This window comes from Armigeres subalbatus, chromosome 3 (genome assembly GCF_024139115.2).
Source record: "Armigeres subalbatus isolate Guangzhou_Male chromosome 3, GZ_Asu_2, whole genome shotgun sequence".
In the NCBI taxonomy this organism is placed as follows: Eukaryota; Metazoa; Arthropoda; class Insecta; order Diptera; family Culicidae; genus Armigeres; species Armigeres subalbatus.
This window is the reverse complement of record NC_085141.1, coordinates 352,887,274-352,900,190: the sequence shown is the minus strand read 5'-3', so window position 1 is coordinate 352,900,190 and position 12,917 is coordinate 352,887,274. Positions and strand designations below refer to the sequence as shown.

At 38.7% G+C, this 12,917-nt stretch overlaps 1 protein-coding gene across 8 annotated transcripts in view; it reads left to right on the top strand.

Annotated features, from left to right (window-relative positions):
* Window positions 1-12,917, top strand: part of LOC134226078 (ADP-ribosylation factor-like protein 5B) — a 37,758-nt gene that overhangs the window by 1,543 nt on the left and 23,298 nt on the right. For all 8 annotated transcript variants that reach the window (XM_062706615.1, XM_062706611.1, XM_062706614.1 and 5 more), the window contains exon 3: window positions 12,649-12,764. In XM_062706615.1, coding sequence (XP_062562599.1) covers window positions 12,649-12,764 — 116 coding nt within the window. The remainder of the gene's footprint in view (window positions 1-12,648; window positions 12,765-12,917) is intronic.

The window sequence follows — 12,917 nt, the reverse complement described above, 5'->3', positions numbered from 1 at the left end:
ATAATGTAGAATAGGGAGAGTGAAATATGAGAATGGGCTAACGCCGTTAGGCGGCGGTGCTATTGATGGGAAATGAGTTTGAGATGAGTTTATTGCCCGCATATACTATTATTGCTATTGGTAAGATCATTTGGTTTTAATTTTTTCATTGCTCTTCATTTCAAATATGATTTTCCTATAAAAATGTAGATAGTGAAATTAGGCGGTTTACATAAATAATTGAGAATCAATCAATGGGTGTTTTCAATAAACTTTTTGAATCATTTCATCGATGTTTAATAAAAAAGAAGAAATCTTTGTGCTCTGACCCAAGAAAAAAAATCTATCGTGTTTTCTATTTTTCAGCTTTTTAGCTCACATTAATGCGATTCCGTGTCCACCAATCAGCTGCTTAACGAACGTGCATTAAACTGGTTTTCCTTCAAATCAAATTGAATCACAATTTAATTCTTTCCCACAGATCCTCTACTAGCCACAGATCCAGGGCAATGGTAAACGCAAGTCGTGTCGTTCGTGTCTCTTTCATTTACTTCGATATCATTCGTTCATTGGCGCAATCCTATGCAAATAACCGAAAGGCGCTCAAACATCAGCGATTTGAACAATTTGCATGCAATCCCAATTTCGCTTATTCACCGTCCTATGCTAATTGAAAGCGACGTGCGTATTCAAGCAGTTCTACTGACCGGAACAAAAATGGAAAGTGTAAGACGTTAAAACTTGTTTTGGGGATTCAACGAAGGCGCTCATGGCTACGACGCGGCGCTAATCTTTGAAGTATCACATGGTTTGACCATCAGAGTTGTAAATGTGTCGGTCGGAGCTCCAATTACTAAAACAGCCCTTCCGAGTAAGCGGATTGACGGTCCATTTGCTGTAGGCATTTTTATGTAAGAGACTCAAGTGTCTCACAACAAAGAGTAGGGGGCTGTCAAGAGATCACTGAGTTCGCGTATTGCATTATTTTTTGTGTACAATTGCGAAACGAGTTTATCCTACTTCTTTTATCGCATATTTTTCTGTGCGCAGGAGGGGGCAATTGGCACGCGCTATCGTGCCTATGAAAACATATTTGATAATGGCAACTGGCTCATTATTCATAACACGACAAGTCATCTGGTTCCAGCGTCTAATGATAGTCGCACTATCTGTCGCTTTGATTGCCTACGGACAGGTTCCGCGTGCTCGTTTGTTTTGATTTATTTACATTCCTCATTAAGCTGGGACGTGAGAATGATGAGCACGTGTTTGACTGCATGCTGAGATTTTCCATTCTTTTTTTTTTTTTATTTACTTCTTAAAAAAAAAATTATTTTTTTTTCAATTAGATCCAGATCGTTGAAATAATTCTTTGGTGTATTGCGATATTTATGACGAATTTGTTATACTATTTTGGATTTTTTTAGAATATTTGTCGATGAGCATCAGTGTTGGGCTAACGATCGGAAAAGCACGTTTTTTGCGGATTTGCACTTCCAGTTGCAACAAATAAATTTGAACAAATTTTGAGCATCCCTGTTATGCATACGGTGATAATTCGATGCCTAATGGAATCACCTTATACACTGGAGTCGGTTTTTACGCGGGGGATACGTTCCGCGTAAATCAAAACCGCGTAAAAAACGCGTAAATCCCAAAAACCGCGTAAAAAACGACTTCACTAATATTCGTTTTTTGTGGTTTTTATGTGTTTCCGAACCTTTTTTGAAAACCACGTAAAAAAACCGCGTAAATACCTAAAATTGCGTTAAAAAACCGCGTAAATCCCGAAAGCCGCGTAAAAAACGACTTTCAATAAAAAAAAAGGTTTTACGCTATTTTCACGCGTAACCAAAGGTCTGTCGACCTGTTGCAAATATGGTGCATACTCCTTGTGCTACATAGAATAGAATGTGTATGAAGAATAACTTCTCGGCCATCCAAGAAATTCCTGAAGTAAAGCCTTTTGATCTACACGCGTAACCAAAGGTCTGTCGATCTGTTCCAAATATGGTGCATGCTCTTTGTGGCACATAGAATAAAATGTGAATGAACAATAGCTTCTTGGCCATCCGAGAAATTCCTGGAGTGAGGCCTTTTAGATCTACACGCGTAACCAAAGGTCTGTCGACCTGTTTCATATATGGTACATGTTCCTTATTGTAAATAGAATATAATGTGTACACAGCATAGTTTCTTGTCTCTCCAAGAAATTCCTGCAACAAGGCCTTTCGATCTACACGCGTAAACAAAGGTCTGTCGACCTGTTTCAAATAAATTGCTTGCTCCTTGTGGTACATGGAATAAATTCCGAGTAAAAATAGTCACGTAAATAACGACCCAAGTCAGGGACGTTGTACGGGCCGGACAGGAGAGCTCCGAGACCGACTGCCACAGCAGATGCTGGACAGATGCACAGTGGTTAAGATTCAACTGTGTTGCTTGCGTTGCTTCTTCTTGTTTTCCTCTCCGATGGACTTCTCGCTTCTCACTTCTTCCTTCTCACATCTCACTACTCACTTCTCGGCTCTCACTTCTCATTTCTCCCTTCTTATTTCTCACTTCTCGCTGCTCACTTCACACTCCTCACTACTTCCTTCTCACAAATTACTTCTCATTTCTCACTATTCTCTTCTCACTTCCTTACTTCTCGCTTCTCACTTTACACTTCTCTCACAGAAAGGGCTACTCACTCCTCACATATTACACCTTTTTTTCTCATTTCTCACTTCTCACTTCGAGTTAACGGCAGTGGCCCAATGACCTTCGGGACTGATGGCCTTAGCTCTAATGACCCAGCATCGTACCTCCATTAAATACTCTAAGTGTTTTCCCTTGAAAAAGATTTAGAATATTTTTTTGAAAACCGCGTAAAATCCGAAATCCTTGTAAAAAACGACTTTTGCAAAATCGATAAAAGATCAACTTTTTACAATTTTTACGTGATTTCAAGACTATTTCAAGAAATCGCGTCAAAAATTAAATCCTCGTGAAAAAAACCGCGTAAATCCCAGAATCCGCGTAAAAAAAGTCGCGTAAAAAGCGACCCCAGTGTACTAGAGAAATGAAGATAAATGCATTTGCTAACTGAAAGTCAATAAATCGACTTTTAAGTAACCATGAAGCTATATATGCTTCTAAATAATACAGCACACCAAAAGTTGACTTGACCTTGAGCTTGATTGACTTCCCGTAGTTGCTGCTCCATTATTATCAGATCAGCAGCTCTTGCACAGAGAACCAACAGATGTTTGCTTGGGACTAGCACTCATCTTTAATGTACAAGTACAGGTGATCTCATTTGTTAGGTCACACTGGTTCCTGCCACGTCAGAATGCAATGTAGGGAAGGGGAAGGAAATGATGATGCAATCACTCGCCCACTTCAAGCCGAATATACCTCTGCACTTGCCATGAATTCAATTTTATTGGAATTTTTGGTGAGGTTGCCCAGCTAATATGATAGAAGATAGCAATTGATGGTATTCTAATTGGATATAGGAAACGAGCTTTTCCGTTCATTTCAAATTCTAGCAGCTACTACCTACTAGAATAGTCAATTTGAAGCTATAGTATAGAAATGGAAACGGTATGGATGTCTATTCCTGTTGTTCCAAAATTGACTTAAAGTGAAAAAAGTCCCTTTATCACGACCGAAATAATGGTTCATTATTTTAACATGTTGAAACAAAGCATCAGTAATGCATCATTGCATTCGTATAGCTGAGCTAGTGTATCGTTGCTTGATAAATGCCTCTTTATATCGTTGAAACTGATCTAATGCAAATAGGATTTAGTATGCTAGTTTGTGATAATTAATGCTTGGTGATCACTTGGGCTGAACCTTCCAAAAATTGCTAGACCTTACCCATTAGTTCTATTCAGCCGCGCAGTAAAAAAAAATTCATATGAGGGTTTGAACGAAATTTTTCTTCAAAAAAAAATGGTTCTTGCGGAATGGGGGTGGGGGTAACTCCAACAAACAATTTACTAAATTTCTGTGACATATAACCAGAAAGACTATTTTCCATACACTAGCGCAACCAAGCGGATGAATACAAATAATAATCACAATGTTTCTTACCATCCGAACAAGTTTGTAAATGTCGGAAACTTTCTAAATTTTACATACTCCCTACCTGAGTGATTACCAAAATTAACTATTTCCTTATAACGTTCGAATAACAAATCAAATTGTTTTTCATCGCTTTGGTTTTGAGCCCCGAACAACTTTGTAGAAGCCGACAGCGTTCTACATTTTACAGATTTCGAGATACACTCAACCCTCTTTTTACGGCAGTTTTTTATACATCACTTCGTTTTACGGCCTCCTTTTTACGGCACGTGACGTAAAAAGAATTTGAAACATTATTGACATCCAAAAGTAAGCCTATAAGAAGGCCCTCTTAGCAACCCAAAGAACAAAGTAGATGCTTTGTATATTCATCATTTGCCTTCAACAATTGTTCCGTTCCATGTCATCCAAGAATTTCCTGGAGTCTACACGCGTAACCAAGGACCTTAGATCTACAAGCGTAGCGAAAACGCTGTTATATCTTGTAAAAAATGGCTTATGCCCTATTTGATATATTAAACCACATTCCGTTCCAGGACATACAAGAATTCCCTGGAATATAGGTCTTGAGGTCTACCAGCGTAACCGAAGGGCTATTATCTCTTTTTTTTAAATGGATCATGCTCTATATGATCTATAAAACCAAACTCAATATGCCTTAAGCAGCCGTTCCTTTCCTGGTCATCCAAGAAATCCCTAGACTCATCAGCCGCGGATTCATCCCAAATATGTCCTCCGAGTATTTGTCTTTCACTTGCGTCTCAAATGTAGGCATATGAGTTGTTCTAAGATCTCCAAATTGTCCTTGAGTTTGAATCAAATGGTCTGCCGAATCAACCAAGGCTTCCATGATGTCCCCAGCCGCGGTATCAACCCAATTATGTCCTCCGAGTATTTGTCTTTCACTTGCGTCTTAAATCCAGACATATGAGATGTAGTAAGATCTTCAAATTATCCTGGAATTTAAATCAAATGGTCTGCCGAATCAACCAAGGTTTCCATGATGTCCATAGCTGCGGTAATAACCCAATTATGTCCTCCGAGTATTTGTCTTTCACTTGGGTCTCGAATCCAGACATATGAGATGTAGTAAGATCTCCAAATCGTCCTGGAGTTTGAATCAAATGGTCTGCCGAATCAACCGAGGCTTCCATGACCCATAGCTGCGGTAATAACCCAATTATGTCCTCCGAGTATTTTTCTTTCAATTCCGTCTCAAATCCAGACATATGAGATGTAGTAAAATCTCCAAATCATCCTGGAGTTTGAATCAAATGGTCTGCCGAATCAACCAAGGCTTCCATGATGTACATAACTGCGGTAATAACCCAATTATGTCCTCCGAGTATTTTTCTTACAATTGCGTCTCAAATCCAGACATATGATATGTAGTAAGATCTCAAAATCATCCTGGAGTTTGAATCAAATGGTCTGCCGAATCAACCGAAGCTTCCATGATCTCCCTAGTCGTGGTATCAACCCAATTATGTCATCCAAGTATTTGTCTTTCACTTGCGTCTCAATTCCAGGCATATGAGTTGTTTTAAGATCTCCAAATTGTCCTGGAGCTTGAATCAAATAGTCTGCCGAATCAACCAAGGCCTTCATGATGTCCCCAGCAACCCCAGTAACAACTCGAGCAGCATAAGTCAGACACTCATCCCAAGGAACATTTTTAGTTCTACTTCGGTCATGAAAACCATTATTTGCTCTACATGACTTCGGTAAAATCAGCATAAAACTAAAATGTTTGTAGGGATGGTTGTAGCCATTTGATTGTGACTAAATTCGGTCAATTCATATGGGATATGCTCTTTTTGATCCATAGAACCAAAGTGAATACGGCTTCAACTATTGTTCCATTGCAGATCATCCATGAATATCAACCATCCTTGAAATATAAGCTTCACGGTCAACACGCGTAACCAAAAAGCTGTTATCTCTTAAAAAAACTTGCTCATACCCGTTTTGATCCATAGGACTGGTAATTTAGAAAAGTCATGGAGTACTGGTCTTTAGGTCTACAGGATTATTATTTTTAAATGGTTCATCCCATTTTGATCCATAGATCCATATTAGATACGCATTCAACAATTATTCCATTACAGGTCATATATATTAAAAAAAATTGTATATATGGTATTGATACCATACCAGTGGAGTTGATACCATGGCTTAGGACATCATGAAATCTTTGGTTGATTCGATAGATCATTTGATTTAAGCTTCAGGACAATTTGGAGATCTTAGAACATCTCATATACCTGTATTTGAGACGTTAGTAAAAGACCAATGCTCAGAAGACAAAATTGGGTTGACACCGCGGCTGGGGACATCGTGAAAGCCTTGTTTGATTCGGCAGAACATTTGATTCAAACTCCAGAACAATTTGGAGATCTTAAAACATATCATATGCCTGGATTTGAGACGTAAGTGAAAGACAAATAATCGGAAGACATAATTGGGTTGATATCGCGGCTGGGGGCACCATGGAAGCCTTGGTTGATTCATTACACAATTTGATTCAAACTCTAGGACAATTTGAAGATCTTACAACTCATCATATGTCTTGTTTTAAGACGCAAGTGAAAGACAAATGCTCAGAGAACATAATTGAGTTGGCAGCACGGCTTAGGACATCATGAACGGTTTTTTTTGTTTCGATAGAACATTTGATTTAAACTCCAGGACAATTTAGAGATCTTACAAATTCTCATATACCTGTATTTAAGACGTTAGTAAAAGGCCAATACTGAGAAGACAAAATTGTGTTAATACCGCGGCTCTGGGTATAGTAGAAGCCTTGGTTTATTCTGTAGACCATTTGATTCAAACTCCTGGACAGTTTGGAGATCTTAATACATCTAATATACCTGGACTTGAGACGCAAGTGAAAGACAAATACTCGGAAGGCATGATTGGGATGATACCGCGGCTGAGGACATCATGCAAGCCTTAGTAGATTCGATAGACCATTTGATTCAAACTCCAGGACAATTTGGAGATCTTAAAACTTCATACATGCAAGAATTGAAGACGGAATTGGAAGACAAATAATCGGAGGACAAAATTGGGTTGACACCGAGACTGGGGACATCATGAAAGCCTTGGTTGATTCGGTGGACCATTTGATTAAAACTCCAGGACAATTTGAAGATCTTACAACACCTCATATGTCTTGTTTTGAGACGCAAGTGAAAGACAAATCCTCGGAGGACATAATTGAGTTGATACCACGGCTTGGGACATCATGAAGGCTTTGGTTGATTCGGTAGACCATTTGATTCAAACTCCAGGACAATTTGGAGATCTTATAACATCTCTTGGATTTGGAGAGATCTTACAATACCTCATGTCAGACGCAAGTGAATTAGCTTTAAATTATTTACCTCAAAATTGGATCTGTGGCATGAACTCGAAAAATCATAAAACTTATACAGGCATACCTCGATAATACGTACCCTCGATAGTGCGTACCCTCGATAGTACGTACTCTCGATTGTACGTACATTTTACCTCGATAGTGCGTACATAAATTTTTTTTTGTTCAATTTTCTGTACGATTTTTGTAAATATTTGAATATGCTTTGATCATGGCACATGCGGGGGTCCTTCATATGTTACGTAATAATTTCACAACTGATTTGAACACCATCGTGAGGTTATAACGAATTTAGTAGCAAAACTTTGAAAAAAGCGGCGTGTCATAAATGTTTGCCAGTCTTACGTAACATATATTATACAATCATTTAAAACAATTGAAGGTACATCTGAAACAGCTGAGCGATGCGGAGCGCGTCCAAGCCCTCATAAAGCAGAATATCAGCAAGAGGAATTCTTTTGTCTTGGACGCGTTCGCACACGCACTCGCGTGAGTTTGTCACCGGCATAAGAGTGTTATCAGCAATAATTGAAATTTTATGGGTATGATTTTCTTAGAAAGCAGATTAGCTATAAGCTATAAGTGGATTGAACAATTATTATGTTTATGAATTATTTTATCTATCAAGGAAATTAGTTCCAGTTCTAGAACCCTTCCCCAAGCATTAGTTCATCTGATAGACCAGAAAATATTTCCCCGAGGAGTAAATTAATTCCATCATGGGAATGGTGATTCATAAAATTGAATTTTCGGCAAGATATTTTACTGTTTAATTAAGTTTACATTAAGTTTAGTTCCACAATTTTTTTCTTGAGAAACAAATTAGCAGCGTTACTAAAATGAGGAAAAATTTTGGTCGAAAATTTCCTCTGAGACGTCTTACTGGGATTTCCGAAGAAGTTTATCCTGGAACAGTAGTTCCTCCCAAGGGTTCTTCCTGGGATACCTTGGTAGTTTGGTCGAAAATTCCATACATGATTTAACTCAATATTCTATCTAGACCTGCGCGCTGATTGAAATTTTATCGACGGTGAGGCGTGATAGATCATTTTCACCCAGTGGCAGTGGCGTGAGTCAGCGTGAAATAATTTCGTGTATTACAAGTTTTCCGGAATTTATCTGGATGTTCCTCTAGGAATTCCTCCGAAAAATTCTCCGGGAATTCCTACGGGAGTTTTTCCAGATATTTCTCTGATAGTTTTTCCAGGAATTCCGCTGGAAGTTCCTGTAGGATTTTCTCCGCGAATTTTTACAAAAATTCTCCGAACATCCATCTTAAATTATAGCCAAATATTTCTTCGTTAATCCTTCCAAATATACCCTCTAAATTCCGTTATTTTCACGGTAACTTTTTAATTCCATCAAGATCTCTCCATTAATTACTTCGACACTTCGAGGTCTTTCCGGAAATTCTCGTTGAATTTCTTCAGAAACTCACGTGGAAGCCCTTGATACGCACGCCCCGGGAATTCTTCCAGAAATTCCTGCAAGAACTCTCCCGGAAAATTGTTCCCGGAAATACTCGCTTCACGCGTAAGAAAAGAGTGTTATTTACTAGAAATGCCATACTCGCGCGAACCTACTGCCTGTATTTTTTCTAGCGCCTGATTTGTTCGCGTGTACGGGCAGAGCAATGACAAAAAGCAGGGCAGTTTTTTTCACGAGTAAAAATCACGATCGCGAGTATTTGAGGTTACTTCGAATAAAATGGATAAACTTCACACATAAATACAAAAACAATGAACAAATCTCGCGCTTAACTGTATTGATCGATTTCGGGGTTCGCTTTTCTGTTTTCTCTGCGATTAGTTGGTAGGCAAGAAAAGTCAAAACAAGCATGGCCTACTTCTTGTTTTATGAACAAGGTTCACAGATTTCCACCACTGGTCAAAACTCTTTCGGAATTACCTACAAAAATTCCCCTAGAAATTCCTCTGGTAATTATTTAAGGGATTCTCCCGGAAGACACTGCAGCCATTCTCAAAATTACTACGGTACACACTTAGAATATTTTACAGTATACGGTAATTTTTTACCGAACTTTCAACAGCTGAACGTTCGGTAATCAGTTCGGTAAACGAAACGAGTACCGATCGTTCGGTAGTTTGATTTTTCGATGATCTGTCAAAAAGTACCGTACAGTTCGGTAATTCGAAAAGCGAAATTACCGAACGCTCCGGTACTTTTTTATTCAGAAAAATATAAAAATATAAATGTGTTTTTCAATTTCAATGATAGTTAAACAAAATACATAAACAAATGCGGTTTCCAACAAAGATTTTATTTTTCAATTTGTTTTTCGGCTAAGGTTAATAATACATTTTTGGTACGTCTTTCATACACGAAACGAAAGGGTCAATAAGGATCGCTTTTTCTGTTCCATTCCGCAAAAAGCTAAACGCGTGATTTTCCATGGAAAATCTCTCTGATTGGAGAAGCTGAAAAGAAAATTATTGCGGTGAAAAAACATACTGCGTAGATCATGAATGTTAAGTACCTGCTATTATTCCTCCCATCAACGGCTCTGCGTGATTGCTCATTTCGTTGTGTTGTTGGTCCGCTGGAAAAAAAAAATCTTCAAATGAAAGCAATTCCCTTCCCGATCACACAAGTAGACAAACATGGATTTTGACAGATTTAGTTTACCGTAGTCCTGTAATGATAAGTTTGTTTTACAGTTTGTTCGGTATTTATCGTATTTATTTTACAATGTACTGCAATAACTCGATTTTACAGAACGAACTGTAATTTTAAGTACCGTATTCAGTAAAATAATTTTGGAATTACATTTCGTTCGGTAGAATTTTACCAATATTCGGCAAAATAACGCAAATCAACCGAACATACTGTAAATTTTAGTATTTACCGAAGTTTTTCGTCAAAAAATTTACCGAACAGCGAAATCTATTTTAAGTGTGTAACTTATGGATGTTCCGAAGCATTAACATACAATATTTCATAAAAACAATAGCCTCACATTTACAAGGACGATAATTTTGCGCAATGCTACATGTAGGCACCATTTCAAGAAAAATCTGAGTCATGCTGGTCCGTTGTGTACTATATCAAATATAAATTTGCTTAGAATACAGAGCCTTCTATCGAAATTTTGGCTTCCGAGTGGTTTTATAAACATTACACCACTCCCAAATAAATAGAAAGGCAAAAAAAAATTTTTTTTGATCGGTATTTTTTTGCTTCGATAGTACGTACGCTTCGATAGTACGTACACTAAAATTACGGAGGTGTACGTACTATCGAGGTATGCCTGTAATTTGTGTCTTAACAATATCTTAATTTATAAAACATATCATATTAGCAGAATGTTTCAATAGGTTGCAACTGCTCAATAAATAATATTGCTTTTTATAGTCATTGGGCACAGTTTGCTTGTTTATAAATGAACTGCCAATTCATGCCCTGAAAGATGCCTTTCCAACAGGCAACATGCTACACGCAGATGAAATTACTCTTATTCTCTCTGTTTACTCATATTCGCCATGTGCTGAAGGTTGTCTCTCTAGCGGGCTGCATACTAAACAGACTAAACACGGAGACAGCTAGCTCTTATTCTCTCTGTTTACATTTCGTTTGACAGAACATACTTGATTGAGCTAGTACAGCACCATTCGAAATCTTGTACTGCGACTGAATAAATTCGAACGAAATGCACAATGCCGCAATTTTTTCGATACGAATGGAAAAACGTACGAATCGAGTGATTCGATTCGAGATGCGCAATGCCACCCCTGGTACCTCAGCGATTGCCACGGATGAAAAAGGAAACCCAAAATGTATTAATTGATTCATTAAGTATCGTGCTCTCACGTGTGGCAAAGACATACGAACGAAAGCTGTAGTATTTACCACTTAGCGGCATCAAAAGATGATGCTTGGGCTTATTCTACGAGTCGAGTGAGGTGAGTCGATTTTACCAATTCTAACGTGAGGTGACCATGTTATTCAAATGGGGCTATACGACTCTTCTCACGTCATTCGAGCAATCTCACGTCACTCCACTCGTAGAATAAGCCCAGCTATGTAGGACTCAGTAACCCTGGATGTGGGTTCAATCCCAGACTCGTCACTTTTCTACATTGTATTTCTATCTCAGTTGTTTCTGGTGTTGCACGTTCTACCAAAACGATTCCTACTGTTATACCTTCCACACTAACATGTCCAAAACCTCCCGTTACCCCTATGAAAGGTCGTAGAGTTCTCTGCATCTTTCTTAAATAGGTTGCCAACTAAACGTCCTATCCCTTTCTCAGCATTCGGAAGGACGTGGCCAGGATCTCGACTGTTGGAGAGTGCCTTGCTTCCATTAAGAGATAGAGATTAGTTCGAAATCAGTAACGAATGAAAGTGATGCTACTCTAGTACTCTCATACAATAGTCTAGGCTTGTATCACCTACGAATTTGTGCGATTTGTTCAATGTTAATGCTAATGCCAAAATATTATAAAGTTTTTGTAAGGTTGTTATGCGGAACTGCAGTAAAATCTGTCATCCGCTGGTTGGGTGTACCCCTACTTTTGCTATTGCAGTGCGATTCAAATATGACGTCCACTTCTTTTTGAGGTTTCTAGTATCCCTCTCCCCGCTATGTCACGCTTTTTTGTATACCTATTATATGTACCTACTGTCACACTGCACTGTCGTTTTTGAACGACCAAGAACTCTAGTTCGTTTAAATAAGATCAGTTTCGACCAACATGATGAATATGCAACATTAGGCAACATGAATAATAATTATACACAATTATTGTACATTCATTACAACCTCCCTTAAGTCTGGTTAGACAATTCAATGAACCATGATGGTAAATTGTACTAGATCATCTGTTGCGCTCATTTGCGTTTTTTACGAAACATAATCCTGATTTGGCGATAATGAAAATGCGTCTAAACTGCTACTTGAGATCCCCTTGACGATATGTCAGTGCCGTTTACGATTGTCACCACGTGTCCATGGCGGTCGAAAAACTCGCTTCAACCAACCAACACGAGACTACCACCACTCGAGAGATCTTATCATCGCACGGTGGCCGTGTGCCACCTAAATCCCTCTTCCTTTTCTCGTCGCTTAACTGCCTCCTGTCCGCACAGTTATCCCCCTCTCGATTGAGCATATTATTCAGTGATTTCGGTTTGGTTTTATCACTATTCTAACAGATTTCCATTTATTTTTCTCTCTCCCACTTTCATTGCAGAACACAAACTAGTGATGGTCGGCCTGGATAACGCCGGCAAAACCACCATCCTGTACCAGTTTCTGATGAATGAAGTCGTTCACACGAGCCCGACGATCGGATCCAACGTGGAAGAGGTACGGTAGCGCTCGGCGGATCGAAAATCCCTCCAATCCTTGCCAATCAACTGAATGGGCCATTATTTCCTGCTTTTGTATTTATTTGAGAATCTGAATTTTAAGCCTACCCTTCTTCGGTCCGCCACGGTATCCCTTTTGTTAGTTTTTCAC